This window comes from Microcebus murinus, chromosome 2 (genome assembly GCF_040939455.1).
Source record: "Microcebus murinus isolate Inina chromosome 2, M.murinus_Inina_mat1.0, whole genome shotgun sequence".
NCBI lineage: Eukaryota > Metazoa > Chordata > Mammalia > Primates > Cheirogaleidae > Microcebus > Microcebus murinus.
The window spans coordinates 35,909,571-35,924,082 of record NC_134105.1 but is presented as its reverse complement, the minus strand read 5'-3'; the positions used below and the strand labels follow the sequence as shown (position 1 = coordinate 35,924,082).

The following is a 14,512-nucleotide window of genomic DNA, read 5'->3' as shown; positions in this document are numbered from 1 at the left end:
GCGGAGGCCACGGCTCCCCGTGCCCGTGCAGCCCCATCGTGCATGCTGTGGGGGCAAGCCAGAGCGGAGTGACTCTGGCCCAGCTGGGGACTGCCTTCAGCACGTCACTCAGGACTGCACTCTGGGCTTTTCCAAAGGATATTCACTCCTCCTGTCTCATGAGGGCTTTAAAGCTCTCCAAGAGTAGGACCATTTGACAAACATGAAAACTGAGGCTCTTGGCAGGGAAGCTGCTTGCTCAGGATCACAGGAAGAGGGGGAGACACAGGGCCTTGGCAGGAGCCTGGGTCTTCGGCCCTCAGCAGCACTGGGTCAGGGCCAGAGCCCTGGAAGGGTCTGTTCGTGGCTGTGTTGTTCTTGTCTGTTCCACAGTTAGCCTCCCAAACATACCCTGCTTACCTCCCAGCCTTTGCACATGCTGTTCCCTACTGGAACACCCTCCCCCTCAGTGACACCCACTCCCATCCTCACCTGGCTAACTCTCATCCCACCCCACAGCTGCGATGCCCCTTCCAGGAAGTCTGCCCAGATGCTGGGCTGGCGTAGATGCCTCTTGTGGGCCCCTTACAAGCTCCTGGGCTTCCCTCTGGGTTAGACTTAGTGCCTGGGTCCTGAGGCTCAGGGCCTTTGAGGCTCTGAGTGCCTGGAACAGGACCCTGCCTGTTGCCACTGTCGGCACAAAATAGGCACCCACTTAGTGGTTGTTAAACGAATGAAAGGAATAGGTGGGGAAAGGAAGGGAAGGAGGGAGGGAGGGGAATATCTTTCCATAAGGGTCTCTGGAGTCAAACAAAAACCTTCCCCACACTGAGAACTGGGGGAACCCGCAGGCATTGTGCAGCCCAATGCCTCCCTCTTACATATCGAGAAACGAGGGCATTAGCAGGTAACAGGTGCGCCTTGTGCCCGAGGTGTCAGAGGGAGCGTCGTGGGTGTCAGACTGGAGCCCCTGTCGTTCCCAGTCCAGTCATCTTTCCCATCGATCCTCAGGTGGGACTTCAGGGACTGTGGCATGCTAGCAAGAGGGAGATCTTGGGCTCGGGGACCTCCTGGGGAGTCTGGAAACCTGCCCAGAGGTATGTGAGGCTGGTGGGACCAGAGGGCTGCTAGGTCACCCCAGCCACTGTGCAGTCCCAGCCTGGCTCCCTCTGCTGGGAGTGTCTCTGTTCCGGGACAGCTTGTCCACTTTCTGTCTTCTAGACCTCTCCAGGGCTGTCAGCACGGTGACCTTCTGGCTCCCACCTGTCACCACCCATCACAGGCAATTAGAGGAATAGTGAGGGATTCCCCCGAGGGTCTGGGATGAACGATGAGCAGGAGGGGAGAGTGCAGCCTTGGTGAGGGGGCCGCAGGGCAGAGCCACAGCAGGGAGGGCCCGGCACCCTGGCAGCCCTGGGCAAGCACCCAGCTACCCCCGCTCTGCCCACATCGAGCAGGTGGAGGAGTCTGAGACCCAGGAGGTAGAGGGTGTCCTTGGGTGCTGACTCCCAGCAGCGAATGTGTCCACGGTCATTTGGCCACCCGAGGAGTCTAACCAGAGCCCAGGAAAGGCCTCCCCTGTGTCCTGAGACCTTGAGCCTGCATCCTAAGGAAGGAGAGCGAGCTCCACTCTCATGTGGGGTCTGGACTACATTATCTACTTCTTTATGGATGGAGCCTAGCACAGAGCTGGCCACAGAACAAGTGCATCATAAATGTTTGCTGAAGGAATGAGGAGTGGGTGGGGGAGTGAGATGGAGACCAGCCCCTCTCCCCACACGCAGCTCTGGAGGGTTCAGTTCTCTGTTGGTACCTCCTCTAGGCCACTGTCAGTGTCTGCTGGACTCTGCAGTCAGTGGGGGTGTTATCTCCCCCGCTGGGATCTTACCCCTCCACGAGGGGTGGAGATGCGGTCTCTGCCCTGTGGGATCCTGGTGAGGAGACCCGCACGAACACATGGGACCTGACGCCCACGCTAAGGGAAGGAGGCCAAAGTGGCCAGTGGAACTTTCGAAGATGACCTGTCAGTCTGGTGGGGACTTGAGGGTTTCCTAGAGCTGGGCCTTATGTCCTGGAGGCAAATCAGCCTGGAGGGTCAGGTGTCAGCTTAATGGAATGAGGCACAGCAATGCAACAGGAAGCACTGAGCGCTCCTACTATATGCCAGCCACTGCTCCTTGTAATCCTCACAGCACCCTGGAGCTTGCTATTACAACCATTCCCACTTTACAGATGAGGAAATTGAGGCATGGGGAGACACAACTAGTGAGCAGCAGAGCTGGGATTTGGACCCGGGCAGGGTGGCACCAGGACCGCACTAGCCCACTATGTCATACTGTGTCTCGGGGAGTCTGTGGCCTCAACTTTGGTATATGTATGTCACTTGCCCAGACACAAACCAAGATGGCCCCAGGCTGTCCCCAGTGGCTGGTGGCCTGGCATGTGGCTGAGCCTGTGCTGTCTCTTGTGTTCCAGGTCACTTTTTGGGAAACAACACAGTCATAGACATCCTGCGGCAGGCAGGGCTGGAGGTGGACCACACACCGGCGGGGCAGGCCATCCACAGGTGAGCAGCCGGGGCCTGGGGGGTGAGTCTTGGGACTGGCTGACCCCATGCCCCCTGCTCAGGCCTGCAGGGGTGGGGGGGAGGCTGTGAAGAAGCTTCTGGTGAGGTGGGGCCGCGGCGCAGGAGGGGCTGGGCTGGGGGCAGGAGACGGGAAGGAGCTGGTGCGGCACCCTGGCCAGAGGTAGCGATGGGCCAAGCGTGGCAGTGGGAGGGGGCGGCATTAGGATGGGAGCGACGCTTACATTTAAGACAGGTGGGTTTGGGTTGGGGGAGTGAGGCCTGGAGGACAGTGGCTGCCCCGGCCCTCAATGGAGATGGAGCGTGGGAGGACAAGCAGTGGCCTGGCCACTCCCCCGGTCAACCCCACACACCCAGTCCCCCTTCTCCTCCTCCACCTTCGTGCCCCTCACCCCTGGCTTTCCTGCCGGGACACACTCTGCTCAGAGAGCTGGGCAGCAGACCTCTGTGCCTGTGAGTGTTTCCTGTCCCCCAACCCCAGTCTGGGAACTGCCCGAGGGCAGGGACCAGCTCAGTCCCTCAGCGGGTCCACAGCTCCTGCACTGTCACCAGGCCAATAGGACAAAGTGTCATTAGAGCCAAGCTCTGGGCCCTGGGCGGCCCTGGGGCATTCGGTGTGGCCCATGCTCCAGCCTCCATGCAGGAACCTTCCTCATCAGCCACAGTGGCAGCCACAGTGTGATTCCAGCCCCCGTCCCTGACATCACGAAACCCAGAGTTTGAAAGACACTTCAACAATCATATCAGTATGTATTGGCTGCTCACTCTGTGCTGGCTCTAAGTGCTTTTAACTCACTGAATTCTCACAACCACCTTGTAAGGTAGGAACTATAAGTAACCCCCTAATCACTGAGGGGCGCAAGGCCCAGAGAAGTAAAGTCACTTGCAGAAGGACACACAGCTCGCGTAAGTGGCAGCGTGGCTCTAGGGCCTCCCTGGGCTCCTAGCCCCACCTGTACCCGCTCTCGGGGTGGGGTTCAGAAATGACCAAGACCTTGCTCTTCAGAGATGAGGCCTGGGTCACCTAGGGAAAGGCAGGGCTTGTGGGCTCCTCCAGAGCACTGAGCCACCAGTCTCCTAGCTCCTGCTGGCTCCATGGCACTTGTAGGGGACCTTATAAACCCTCACATGGGGAATGCATCCCAGCCTCCCATCTTTTCTCATCTTCTGGGTCAAAATGACAAGACTGCTCTTCCTGCCTGAACCATATGAGCCTAGCACGAGTCTGTTTGTCTCAGGGTGTATTCGGTTCCCCTCCCCTCACTACACCCCTCACCCTCACCCCGGAAGCCACAAGGACCTTCCCCTTGAAGCCCATTGTGTCTGTCCAGGCCAGGGCAGGGGAGGCAGGCGAACATCCTATTCATCTCAGAGCCCAGGCATTAGAGGAGGGGCCCACGATGCCCCTGCAGGCTCTGCTCCGAGGGCTCTCAGACTCCGTCTCCTGCACAGGGGAGCAGGGGAGCTGGCAGGGTAGGGGACGGGGAGGATGCCGAGGAGGCTCCAACAATAAAAGCCATCACCGGCCACAGGTGCTTCCTAGATCTATCTCTTTGACGGACTGCTTTGAATTATCTCTCCAGCAGCTGCGCGTCTCCCGGCAGCATGGACCCTGGGAATCTGGGGTTGCCATAAGAGCTGGGGGAGGAGAGGCTGAGCTAATGCCCTTTCTTTCCTTCGAGAGAGACAAGCCCCTTGCCCCTCGTGCAGTGTGAGAGGGGATTGGGAAGACAGGCCACTCGCTGTCGTGGCTGCTGCCTTACCTTGCAAGCTGCCCGCTCACCCTGCTCTCAGGGTCAGAGGGCCCCAAGAGGAATTCTGTTGGGACCACAGAGAGGAAAGAATGAAAGGGAGAAGGGCAGAGAGCGTTCCCAGGCTAAGAGGTGCCCGGGGATGCCGTATGGAACATGACAAATGGCACTTTAGTGCCTGCCCAACAGCCAGGTGCATTTGCTTATTGGCCAACATCAAAAAGAGGCTTATGTGCCAGGTACTGTGCTCAGACCTCATCTCCTTCATCCTCATGACAAGGAAGCAGGTAGCATTATTGCTCCTGTGCTACAGCCAACTGCTGCTGAGCTGATTAAGCAACTTGCCCTCAGTCACGTGACCCGCACATTGCAGAACTAGGGGTGAACCCACATCAGCCTACCTCCAGCCCCAGCTCTGCCTCCCTGAGATTGTCCTGCCTCCACTGAGAACAGGCACAGTAAATGTGTGTTTTTGCAGTGTTTGCTGCAGTATTCCCATTTTACAGAGCAAGAGACTGAGGCACAGCGAAGTTAGGAACTTGCCAAAAGCCCCTCAGCCAGAGTTGTTGCATGAATGAGACCCCCAACCAAGATCAAATATGCCTCACAGACCTGCCCAGGGCTCGCTCCCTCGCCACCTTCTAGTCTGGGCTCCCATGTCACCTGCCAGTGATCAGGCTGCCTTCCCAGACAACCCCACCCCCACCTCCCGCTCCACTCCTGTCTGCTTCATTTTATCCTCAGCAGGTATCACCATCTGACATCCTCTGTGTTACTCTCTTCCTTCTGCATTGGAATGTGGGCTCTGGAGGGCAGAGGCAGTGTGTGTTTCCATCGTGCTGGCACCTACCTACCTCCTAGAAAAGTGCCTGGAGCAGGGGAGGTGCTCAGTAGATATTTGTCGGCCAAATATATGAAAGCTCCGTCTCTCAGCTCTAGAAAATGGTTTTCCTGGATTACTGTCACCCGGCCCAGCAGGGGCACCCGGGCACTTTCTCCTGCTGTGACGGCTTTCCCACGTATTCTCTGCCACACACGAATGACGTGCTCCAACGCAGGTGCTCCTTGTGCTGTTGCCCCTTCCAGCCCTGCTGCCCGGAGCCCAGCACCCACTCCTGAGGGGACCTCGACGAGCCCAGCCCCAGCAACACCGGCTACCGCCGTCCCCACAGTGCCCCCAGCGACCCCCACTGCCCCGCCAGAGGAGGAGGAGGATCCAGCCCTGTCCCCACACCTCCTGCTCCCTGACAGCCTCAGCCAGCTGGAAGAGTTTGGCCGGCAGAGGAAGTGGCACAAGAGGCAGAGCACACACCAGCGGCCGCGGCAGTTCAACGACCTCTGGGTCCGCATCGAGGACAGGTGAGCGGGAGGGCGGGTCTGCCCAGGGCACCTGCACCTGGCAGCCCACCCGAGCCCCCACGGCCGGGCACACTGCCTCAGGCCGGGCTCCGAGGACGCGTGGCGGGTAGGCATCTGCGTGGAAGCTACAGGGCTGGCTCTTCCCACTCACAGAGGACCCTCAGGGTCATCTTTCCGGGTTTGTATGGCACCTTCGCATTTGATCTTTCAGTTTTATCCTCAAAACAAGAGAAAGTGTATTTCTCTCCATTTCAAAGGTGAGGAAGTAGAAGCTTCCTTCAGGTGTAGTGGACACAAGTCTGCTTGGCACTCAGCTTTCCTGGGGTGCTCAGGTGTTCATGGTGGGCTCCCGTTGTCCCATGGGCTGGAGGTGAAGCTGGGAGGAAGTGGAACCTGCTGGCTATGCCAAAGACCACGTGCTTCTGGGGCCTTGAAACCCTGAGTGGCTGAGACCCTGGCAGGGAGGCTGCAGCAGGGACCCTGCTCTGTGAGAGAGATGGGACAGATGGTGACTGATGCCCTTGAGCTGTGGGCTCTGTCTCAGAAGTGGATGGGGGATTTGTTGAATCCTTGTTGAAAATGGGCAGGCACAGAAATTATCTTAATGCACTGAGACCCCTCTATCCTATTCCTATACACCCCTCCCACCACCTGCACCATTCCCTTTGGCCTGTCTGTCACCAAAGCTCCTGCTGTCACCAGGGTGCTCTCTTCCAACCTCTGCCTGCAGTCTCCCTAGATTGCACTTTGGGGCAGGAATGTTCATATTTGGTGAACAGTGTTGCCAGAGCACTGGTAATGTCCCGGGGAGAGACCGCCAGGGAAGGGGTGGCCCAGCCCTGGACATGACACTCCCAGCAGTGGGCCCTTGGAGTCTTGGAGTCTGTATCTGGACCCTTTACACATCACCATCCAGGAGGACTTTTGTCAGCAATCCTGGAGAGAATCACCTTGGGTACTTGTTCAATAAGCAAATTCCCAGGCCCTGCCGCAGACCTCGTGGATCAGAACCTGCAGGACAGAGGCCCGGGGATCTGTATGTTGACTGTGCACCTGCGGCTTCTTCTCAGCAGCTTTGGGAAACACTGACTCACCTCTGCCTTTATAGATGGTGAACCAAGGCCCAGAGTGGGAGAGGGCTTGCCCAGGGTCACACAGGAATCAGGGCTGCCTCTTGCACTTTGCTCTTCACGAATCTCCTGCGGCCAGGTCTCTGAGCCATTGACAAAAGGTCCACATAGTGCAGCGCACTGTCATGAAATGCATGGTGCATGCTACCTTCGAAATTCTTCCAGCAAGTAAGAGGGGAGCTCATGGATCCTTGGACTTGGGTTTCTGGGAATTGTACTTTTGCAGAGCCCTCATTGGCCCTGCCTGCCCAAGGCGGAGGCGTTGCTACAGCTATATTGGCTATGACACATTTGGGTCACGCGCCCAGCGTGGGCTGCCCCCTTCTAACCAGGAGCGAGGGCGTAGAGTTACCGAGAACCACTTCCTTCAGCAGCGGGGAGGGCTTGCGGGCTGCCAGGCAGGCTCGGGGCAAATGAAGGAGCTGGCAGCCCAATAAGAGCTCCAATTAGGCTGGTCACTCAGAGCACTGATCAACACGCCAGGGGAGCAGTAGACCAGGCCAGTGGTGGGGCCAACTCATGGGACGACAGGAGGCGGGGCTGTCAGCTCCGGCCACAGCCCCACAGCCCCTAACCATGTCTGAAAGGTAAATTCCTGCAAATGACTCCAAACGGCTTCCTTCTCATAACACATAGCTCTGAGACACAGAGCCTGATTTCAGGAGAAGAAACTAGCTTTTCTTTGGCAAGAGGGGAGCCCCTTCTCCATTCCAACAGGTAAATAGTGGTTGGCAAACTTTCTTCCATCTGGCTGGGTTTGAGACGAAAGTTTCCACCGATCATTAAAAGTTTCTTGCTGCTTCTTGGGGGAGCAGACCCTACGGCCCTGCGCTCCCTGAGAGGCTCAGATGCGGGGCACAGGCTCCCTTGTCCTTGGGGGACTCACTGCACCCTCCCAGGGTCCTCAAGTTTCCAGTTTTCTGAGAGGGAGCAGAAGAGAACACTCTGGGGGTTACCTGGGGCCCATTGGTAGTTCTTTTAACAAAACCATTTTCCTTAGAGCTTTAATTTCATTCCAATTTTTCTCATTTTCTTCCTCCCAAACCTCACTGGAGCTACTTCCCCCTCCCCCACCACTGTCACCTTTCCCAGCTCATCCAGCGCCTGTGATCTTGCATCAGGGTCCTCACGGGTCTCCTGGCCTGGAGTCTTGCCCTCATGCATCACCATCGGCCTGAGATCCTGCGGTGCCCCACCTGGGGAACCTGCTGCTGCCCCACCGGTGTGCACGGCCTTCCCTCCTTCCACCTCATCCAGCCCTGTATGCAGCCTGCGGCGGGCCATGCCCCGGCCACCTCCTCACCTGTGCCCTCGCCCCTCCCTCTGCTTGGGCTGGGGTGCCATCAGACATTAGCCCAGCTCCCCCTACCCCCTGTACCAGGCACTTACGTTCATCCTGTGCCCCCTGCCTCTGTCCTATCAAGAATTGTAGAAGGTTTTGCACAAGGAAATAGAGCCAGCAGGTAACTTGCTTGGGGGAGATCACAGAGAGAGTCGTCCTAGCCTAAGAGTAAGGGTCCCCATCATCACCCACCACCATGCGACTGCCCTCCCCACCCTCTCTGGCCTCCCCGAAGCATCCCTGGACGCCCCTGTCCTGGTACACTTGCACAGACCGCAGTTCCTCTGTCTTGTCTCTAGATGGGGAGGCCCTGGGGGCCAGATCCAGGCTGGGCTACTCCAGGTTGCCAGAGTGATGGGAGAAGGGGGGAGAGAGCCGGGATGCGGCCTGCGCACGCCTGGCCTGGACACCACCTGGAGCAGGCTGGCCTCCCTCGCCCCTCATTACCCGAGATGTAAACACACACTGGAGGAAGTTTAGAGAAGCAGCAGCCCGTGGCAGGATGATTTATGGGGACCCATGGAAAGGGTGGAGCATGTATCTGTGCGGTGGCCGAGCATTCCCACACATCTGAGAGCCAGGTGGGGGCAGGGAGTGCTGTGACCAGGGGCAAGCCAGGGCAGAGGCCATGGCTATGCAACATGGGGCCCACGGCAAGCCTTCCGTTTCTCCTTTTGTGCAGGTAGGGCCTTGACTTGCCTCTGGAGGTCATGCCAGCTCTTGTTCTCCAAGTCCCCAGCTGGCTTAGGAGGGCAGGGGTCGGGCATAAATGAGGGAGCAGAGGGCAGGGCCATCCGACTGGGCAGGTGTAAGGAAGAGAGTGCCTTCTGAGCAGGGCATGGAGATGGGACACAGGGCCTTGGTGGGTACGACCATGCAGGAGTGGGCTGCAGGACACGCGTGCACGAGGTCATTGCCCTCTCAGCCTCTGTTTCCTCTGAGGTTTGAGCAGATGACAGGGCCCTTAAAGAGGGGAGGAGACACAGAGTTCCTGCTCCTGGGGTTGGCTGTGGCTCTGTGCACCTCCTGCTGGCCTGCCCTTCCTGCCCCCTGGTTCTCAAGCTCCAGTTCTTCCCAGCATGGCCAGGGCTTCTCCCGGGATGGTCCAGGGTGGTCAGAGTCTCCATGTGAGGCTGGACCCCATTGTATTAGAGGCAGAAGATGCCCCATGAGGAATGGGAAATTGAATCTCCCAGTAAATAAAAGCAGAACAATTCGGGCAGAATGGAGTTCGAACCTGGCCCCTCCCCGCACTTGCTCTGTGGCTTAGAGATTAAGAGAGATGGCGCTTGTACAGCTCTTAGCTGCCGTCAAATGCCAGTAAGTCTTGGTAACAATGTGGCTTATGCTGGTGCCTGTGACTTTCAGTCTCCAGGCTGAGATGCCCCTGCCCCAACAGGAAGCTGCTCCTGGGCCTTAAATGAGCCTCTGGGCGGGTGCTGTGAACTGCCCGAAGTTTACCAGGAACATGTTGGTCACACGCTGTGTTTAGCGTTAGTGAGGTTCAGGAGCAGGAAGAATCTCAGGTCACAGCCAGGGCACAGTATGGTGCCATTGAGAGAGCCCTAGAGCCACAGTCCAGAGACCCTGCGTCAGCTCTCCTGGGACCTTGGCAAGTCCCATTTCCTCTCTGGGCCCCAGTTTTCCATCTCAGGGACAGACAGGCCCTTCCAGCTCTGGTCTGCTGTGAAGCTCTTTGAAAACACACCAGACGGTTTGCCTTATGCCTGCAAAGGAATTGGTCAGAAATGGTCTAGTGAGCCCGAGGGAAGGGTGAAGGCATTCCCAGCGCAGAAGACATGTGGCCAAAGATGTGGAGGCTGGCGTGGCCCCAGATATCTGGAGCTGCAGGCACGCTGGTTGCTTTGGACCTCTGCAACTGACCTGCATGGCCCAGAGAGGCTGAGCCCCAAACCGAACTCACAACAGGGTCCTCCAGCCCGATCACATCAAGGGCTCCACCCCCAGGCAGCGGGGCTGTCCATCACCCTGGCTCTGTGTACCCCAACTCGGCCTCCCCTGCATTTCCTTAAATCTCTCTAAGGATGTCACCCAGGGCATAGCCCTCCAGCCCCTTGTACTGGCCAGAAGGCCAAGGCCTGGGACCCCCAGAACCTAGCACTGAATTGTTCTGAGAGACCCTCTAATGTCAAGATCCACCCTGCTCCAGGGAGCTAGCTGGCCCAGTCTCTGGCACCAGCCTTCGTCCTCTGTCTTTCTGCCTTGGGCTTCCACATTAGGTCTCACTCTGGCTTCTGCTGCTTAGAAACATGTTAAAGCCCATGGGTCTGTTCCTGCTCCTTCATTGTACAGATGGGGAAACTGAGGCCAAGAGGATGGCACCTGCCTGAAGTCACACGGCACACCAGGAACGTAGTACAGGAGGCTAGAATGGAACTCGTGCCTCTGCCCAGGTGGAGAGCCCCCCCCCCCAAGGGTCCCTGTCAACTCAGAGCAGACTCAGCCCCTTGGAGCCAGCCATCTGCGGGGCCTGGGAACGCTCACCGTGTTTGGTTTGGCTTCAGGGCTGCTTTGCCATGAGACAATTTTCCCCAGTGTGAGCTCTGGACTGAGGGACTGAGCTTAGGGAGCAGAGTGGGCAGGGGGGGGCATTTGGGGGGGCTTGTCCTCTGCTCCCCCCAGTCCTACCCCATTTCCCTGGGACTCCTTCCAAGCAATAAAAACCCTGCACTGGCTCCAAGGGGGGATTCATCTTTGGTTTTCAAAGTGTAAAAGAAAATGCCTTTGGGCGCCTCGTGAAATGTAGTTTTCATAACTCCTCCTTGGTCTTGCGTTCCCATGGCGGGGGCGGCCGAGGCCAGCCTGAGCCCCAGCTCCAGGCACCTCAGGGGCACACCAGCCTGCTCTCCTGAGGCCAGGCCTCCCAGCCTCCCAAATGCTCAGGCTGAGATGGGGCAGCTGCTAGGAAGGAATTTTTATGGACTTCTTGTGCTGTGTGGGGGTGCTTTTGTTTTTCTTTTCATTAGAAAAGAAAGGGGCCGAGACAGTGACCCCCACGCAGTGCAGGCCCTGGTCCCCTCCAGGGCAGAGGCTGGATGAGGCCTCCGTCTCCGACCCTAGTGAGGCTCCAGCCACGGGCTCTCTATCCGGGGTTTGCTCTGTTGGGGACAGCACCGAGCTCGGCTCCGGCTGGGAGACGAACGGCCACGGTGCACATCGGTCTCTTGCAAGAAACTAGTGTTCTTCAAGCCTAGTTTCCTCATTTTGGAAATGGAAATAATAATCAAGTGACACACGGATAGCACCGAACAGTGTCTCCTGGCACTTAGTAAGTGCTCCGTAAGTGGAGGATAGGGCTAGTGGGGAAACACAGACACAAAAATACTAAAAATAGCCAGCCACGTCTGGCACTGTGTGGCAGGCACTGTTCTGAGCACTGTACATATAGAAACCCGTTGAACCATGTACAGCAGAGACCTGTGACACAGTGACGTCAGTGAGAAATGGGGGAGGCCTAAGGACCCCAGGTGGCATTGAGGGTTGGAGGACAGATGGAAGAAGGCCTCGCCAGGGGAAAATGGCAGCAAACCGGCAGTGGCTGAGAGGGCAGCGTGTGCTGGGAGGGCCGTGGAAGCAGAGGGCGGCCAGGCCGGGGCGCTGGCACAGGTGGGAGGCACAGCACGCTCCATTCTGTGGGTGGTAAGGGTCCTGGCAGCCACCTGGCCCACCCCTCGGGTTGCACACGCACACACTCTGCTCAGGAACACCGTCCCTGCATCCTCCTCTCCTGACATGTCCTCTGAGACCTCCCAAAGACGGGAGATCATGGTTCATCACACCTGTAAACTCCAGGGTGGAAAGAACCTGTGTGGACGGAACATGTTCTGTGGTCAGACACCGCCAGAGTAGCAGCGAGAGGGAGGGACAGGGCCATGAGTGAGGACCCCTCTCTTTACTGAGGCACATCAGGCCAGGACTAGGTGCCCAGAAGCCCTTTGGATGCCCACTCCCAAGCCGAGGTCCCAGCTGAGCCCCTGTGGGGCGGATGTGCTCTCAGGCTAAGGCTGGGCAGGCCTACGTGAGCAATGTCCGGGCAGGACAGTGGCATGTGCTGAGCTCTGGTGGTGATTATAGGCTCTATTCACTGTGATTAGGACCTGTGATTAGGCCAGCGATTAGGACCTCATGGCCCAGCCTGAGGAAGTGCGGCCCAGGGAGACCCGGCGAGTGAGCAACCTGTCGTGGAGCAGGGCACGCCCCGCACGGAGGCACCCACGCTGCAGACGCCATGGAGACTGCCCGCCCCATTTCCAACAGCCCAGCCCTTGGGCTGACCAGGGAGGGGCAAGCTCCCGGCCCACCCATCTGCAAGGGAGCACCTACTCTGTTCCCAGATCAGATCCTGGCCCTGCTGTGTGTCCTAGAGCAAGTTCCTTAACCTCTTTGTGCCTTGGTTTCTTCCTAAGTACGATGGAGATGGCAGCTGTCCCTGCCCCAAATGTTGTCATGATGATTAGAGGTCAATTTATGGCAAGTGCTGTTCACAGAGCCTGGCCCAGGGGCAGGGCTGCAGTGTCCCTCTCCTGGGAGGCCTCCCTGGCCCCGCTTTGGACAGGGGCCCTCTGTGTGCCCGCTGCCCCTGTGCGGCCCTGTGCAATAGGGCCTGTGGGCGCCTCTGCCTGCGTCTGCATCTTCATCTGCCCCCGCTGCCCGGGCTCCCCAAGGGCAGGCTTGGCTGCAGCTGCTGGACCCAGCCTTTTCTTTACCCCCCAGCCTGTCCCTCTGGTCCACAGGTCTCCTGGCAGACTCCTGTCCTCGTGCCCCTCTCTGTTACACCATGGTCTTGTCCTCTCCCCTCCTCTGTCCCTGTCTCTCTCTCTCTCTCTCTCTCTCTCTCTCTCTCTCTCTCTCTGTTCATCCATTTCCAGTTTGTCTCTTTCCTGGCCTTGAGCAGTGACCTGGTGCTGAGTCCCGCGGGCCCCCTCACCTCCAGCTTCCCAAGGCCCGCGCATGCGGGCTAAGTTTCGCCTGCCAGCTCACACCTCTCTTCATCTCCTTCGATCCCTTCTGCCTCACTCTGTTTGTCACGTGGGCTTTCTGGAGCCCAGATTCTCACCTGTTACCTCCAAAACTGGATTTTGTTTTTGTAATTTCATGAACTTCTGCAACTTTCACTACACACACCTGTGCTTGTGCAAAGTGAAGCAGACCCCAGGGCTCCCGCCCCACTTCCTCTGTGACCTGGCCACCCCGGACCCTCTCTGCCCACCCACATCTCTGAGCCTCAGTTTTTTCATCTGTGGAAAGGGAGTGATGAGACTCATTTTGAAGGTTTGTCTAGAGGACCAGAAAAGTGCTGAACTCACAGTGGAGTGTTACGAATCGTAGTCATGATGAGGAGGGTGGTGGAAACGGTGGGGTTGCTGGCCTTGCTTTCTGTGCATGTTGGCAGTCTGGGGGAGCGCAGGAGGTCAAGGCACCTGTGCACGTGGATGTGGAGGCCGACAGCTCTCGAGGGGCCCCAGATCTGTCTCCTCCTTGACACATTCTTTCTGCCCGGGACCCGTTTCCTTGAGTGGCGACACGTGAGGCCTGCAGCCCCCAGGGCCTGGCCCATCCCCCAGAGCCTGGTACTGCAGGGTCGGTGTGGCTCTGAGTTCAGCCTGGCTGGCTGTGTGGCTATGCCCTGCACACTCTCTCCTGAGTCCCTCGTTTCCTTCTCCATTTTATAAGAAAAAATGGATCTGAGAAAGCTACCTTTGATCCCAGGGCTTCTGCCCAGGACAAGGCTACGCGTCACACTGCTGCGTCTCCTCCTTTCCAGCACCACCGCCTCGCCGCCCCCCCTGCCCCTCCAGCCCACCCACAGCACCGGGACTGCCAAGCCTCCCCTCCAGCTCTCGGACCAGCTCCAGCAGCAGGACACACCCGGGCCGGCCAGCAGCTCGGCGAGCTCAGCGAGCAGCTGCTCACGTCCTGTCCTGGGCCTCCTTCCCGCCGTCCTCACTGCCACCATTGCCGCCTCCTTCCTGCTGCACAGCCTCAGGCCCTCCTGACCTCGGCCACCCCAGGCAGAGGAGCCAGACCAGCCACACGAGGATCTGCGGCCACAGCCCAGCTCCTGCCACCACTCCCAGGGGTGCCCGACACCTCCAGGGCAGGCCACACGGGGTCAGTTAGAACACTAGAGCTTTATTGTACCTAAGTTACATCTTCTTTTTTGTAGAAGGATCTTAATTTCCCATAGTGCTATGGGGCTCTTTTGTAAAATATGTGTCCATATTAAAAAGAAAAATGTATTTATTCTACCAATTAAACTATTTTTATGTGGCCTATGTTATAACCCCTTTATTAGCCCCGGGGCAGAGCCAGGAGTGAACCAAGGTTGCCGGGACATCTGTGACCT

The 14,512-nt window shown here is 58.0% G+C and overlaps 1 protein-coding gene and 1 long non-coding RNA gene across 2 annotated transcripts in view; one reads left to right on the top strand and one right to left on the bottom strand.

Annotated features, from left to right (window-relative positions):
• TRABD2B (TraB domain containing 2B) overlaps positions 1-14,423 on the top strand; it is a 222,610-nt gene extending 208,187 nt beyond the window's left edge. The window contains exons 5-7 of the mRNA XM_012776121.2: positions 2,455-2,545; positions 5,401-5,673; positions 13,931-14,423. Of these exons, the coding sequence (XP_012631575.1) occupies positions 2,455-2,545; positions 5,401-5,673; positions 13,931-14,162 (596 nt within the window). The 3' untranslated portion in view covers positions 14,163-14,423. The remainder of the gene's footprint in view (positions 1-2,454; positions 2,546-5,400; positions 5,674-13,930) is intronic.
• The window catches only part of LOC142864837 (uncharacterized), a 43,538-nt gene that overhangs the window by 8,956 nt on the left and 20,070 nt on the right, over positions 1-14,512 (bottom strand). The window lies entirely within an intron of this gene.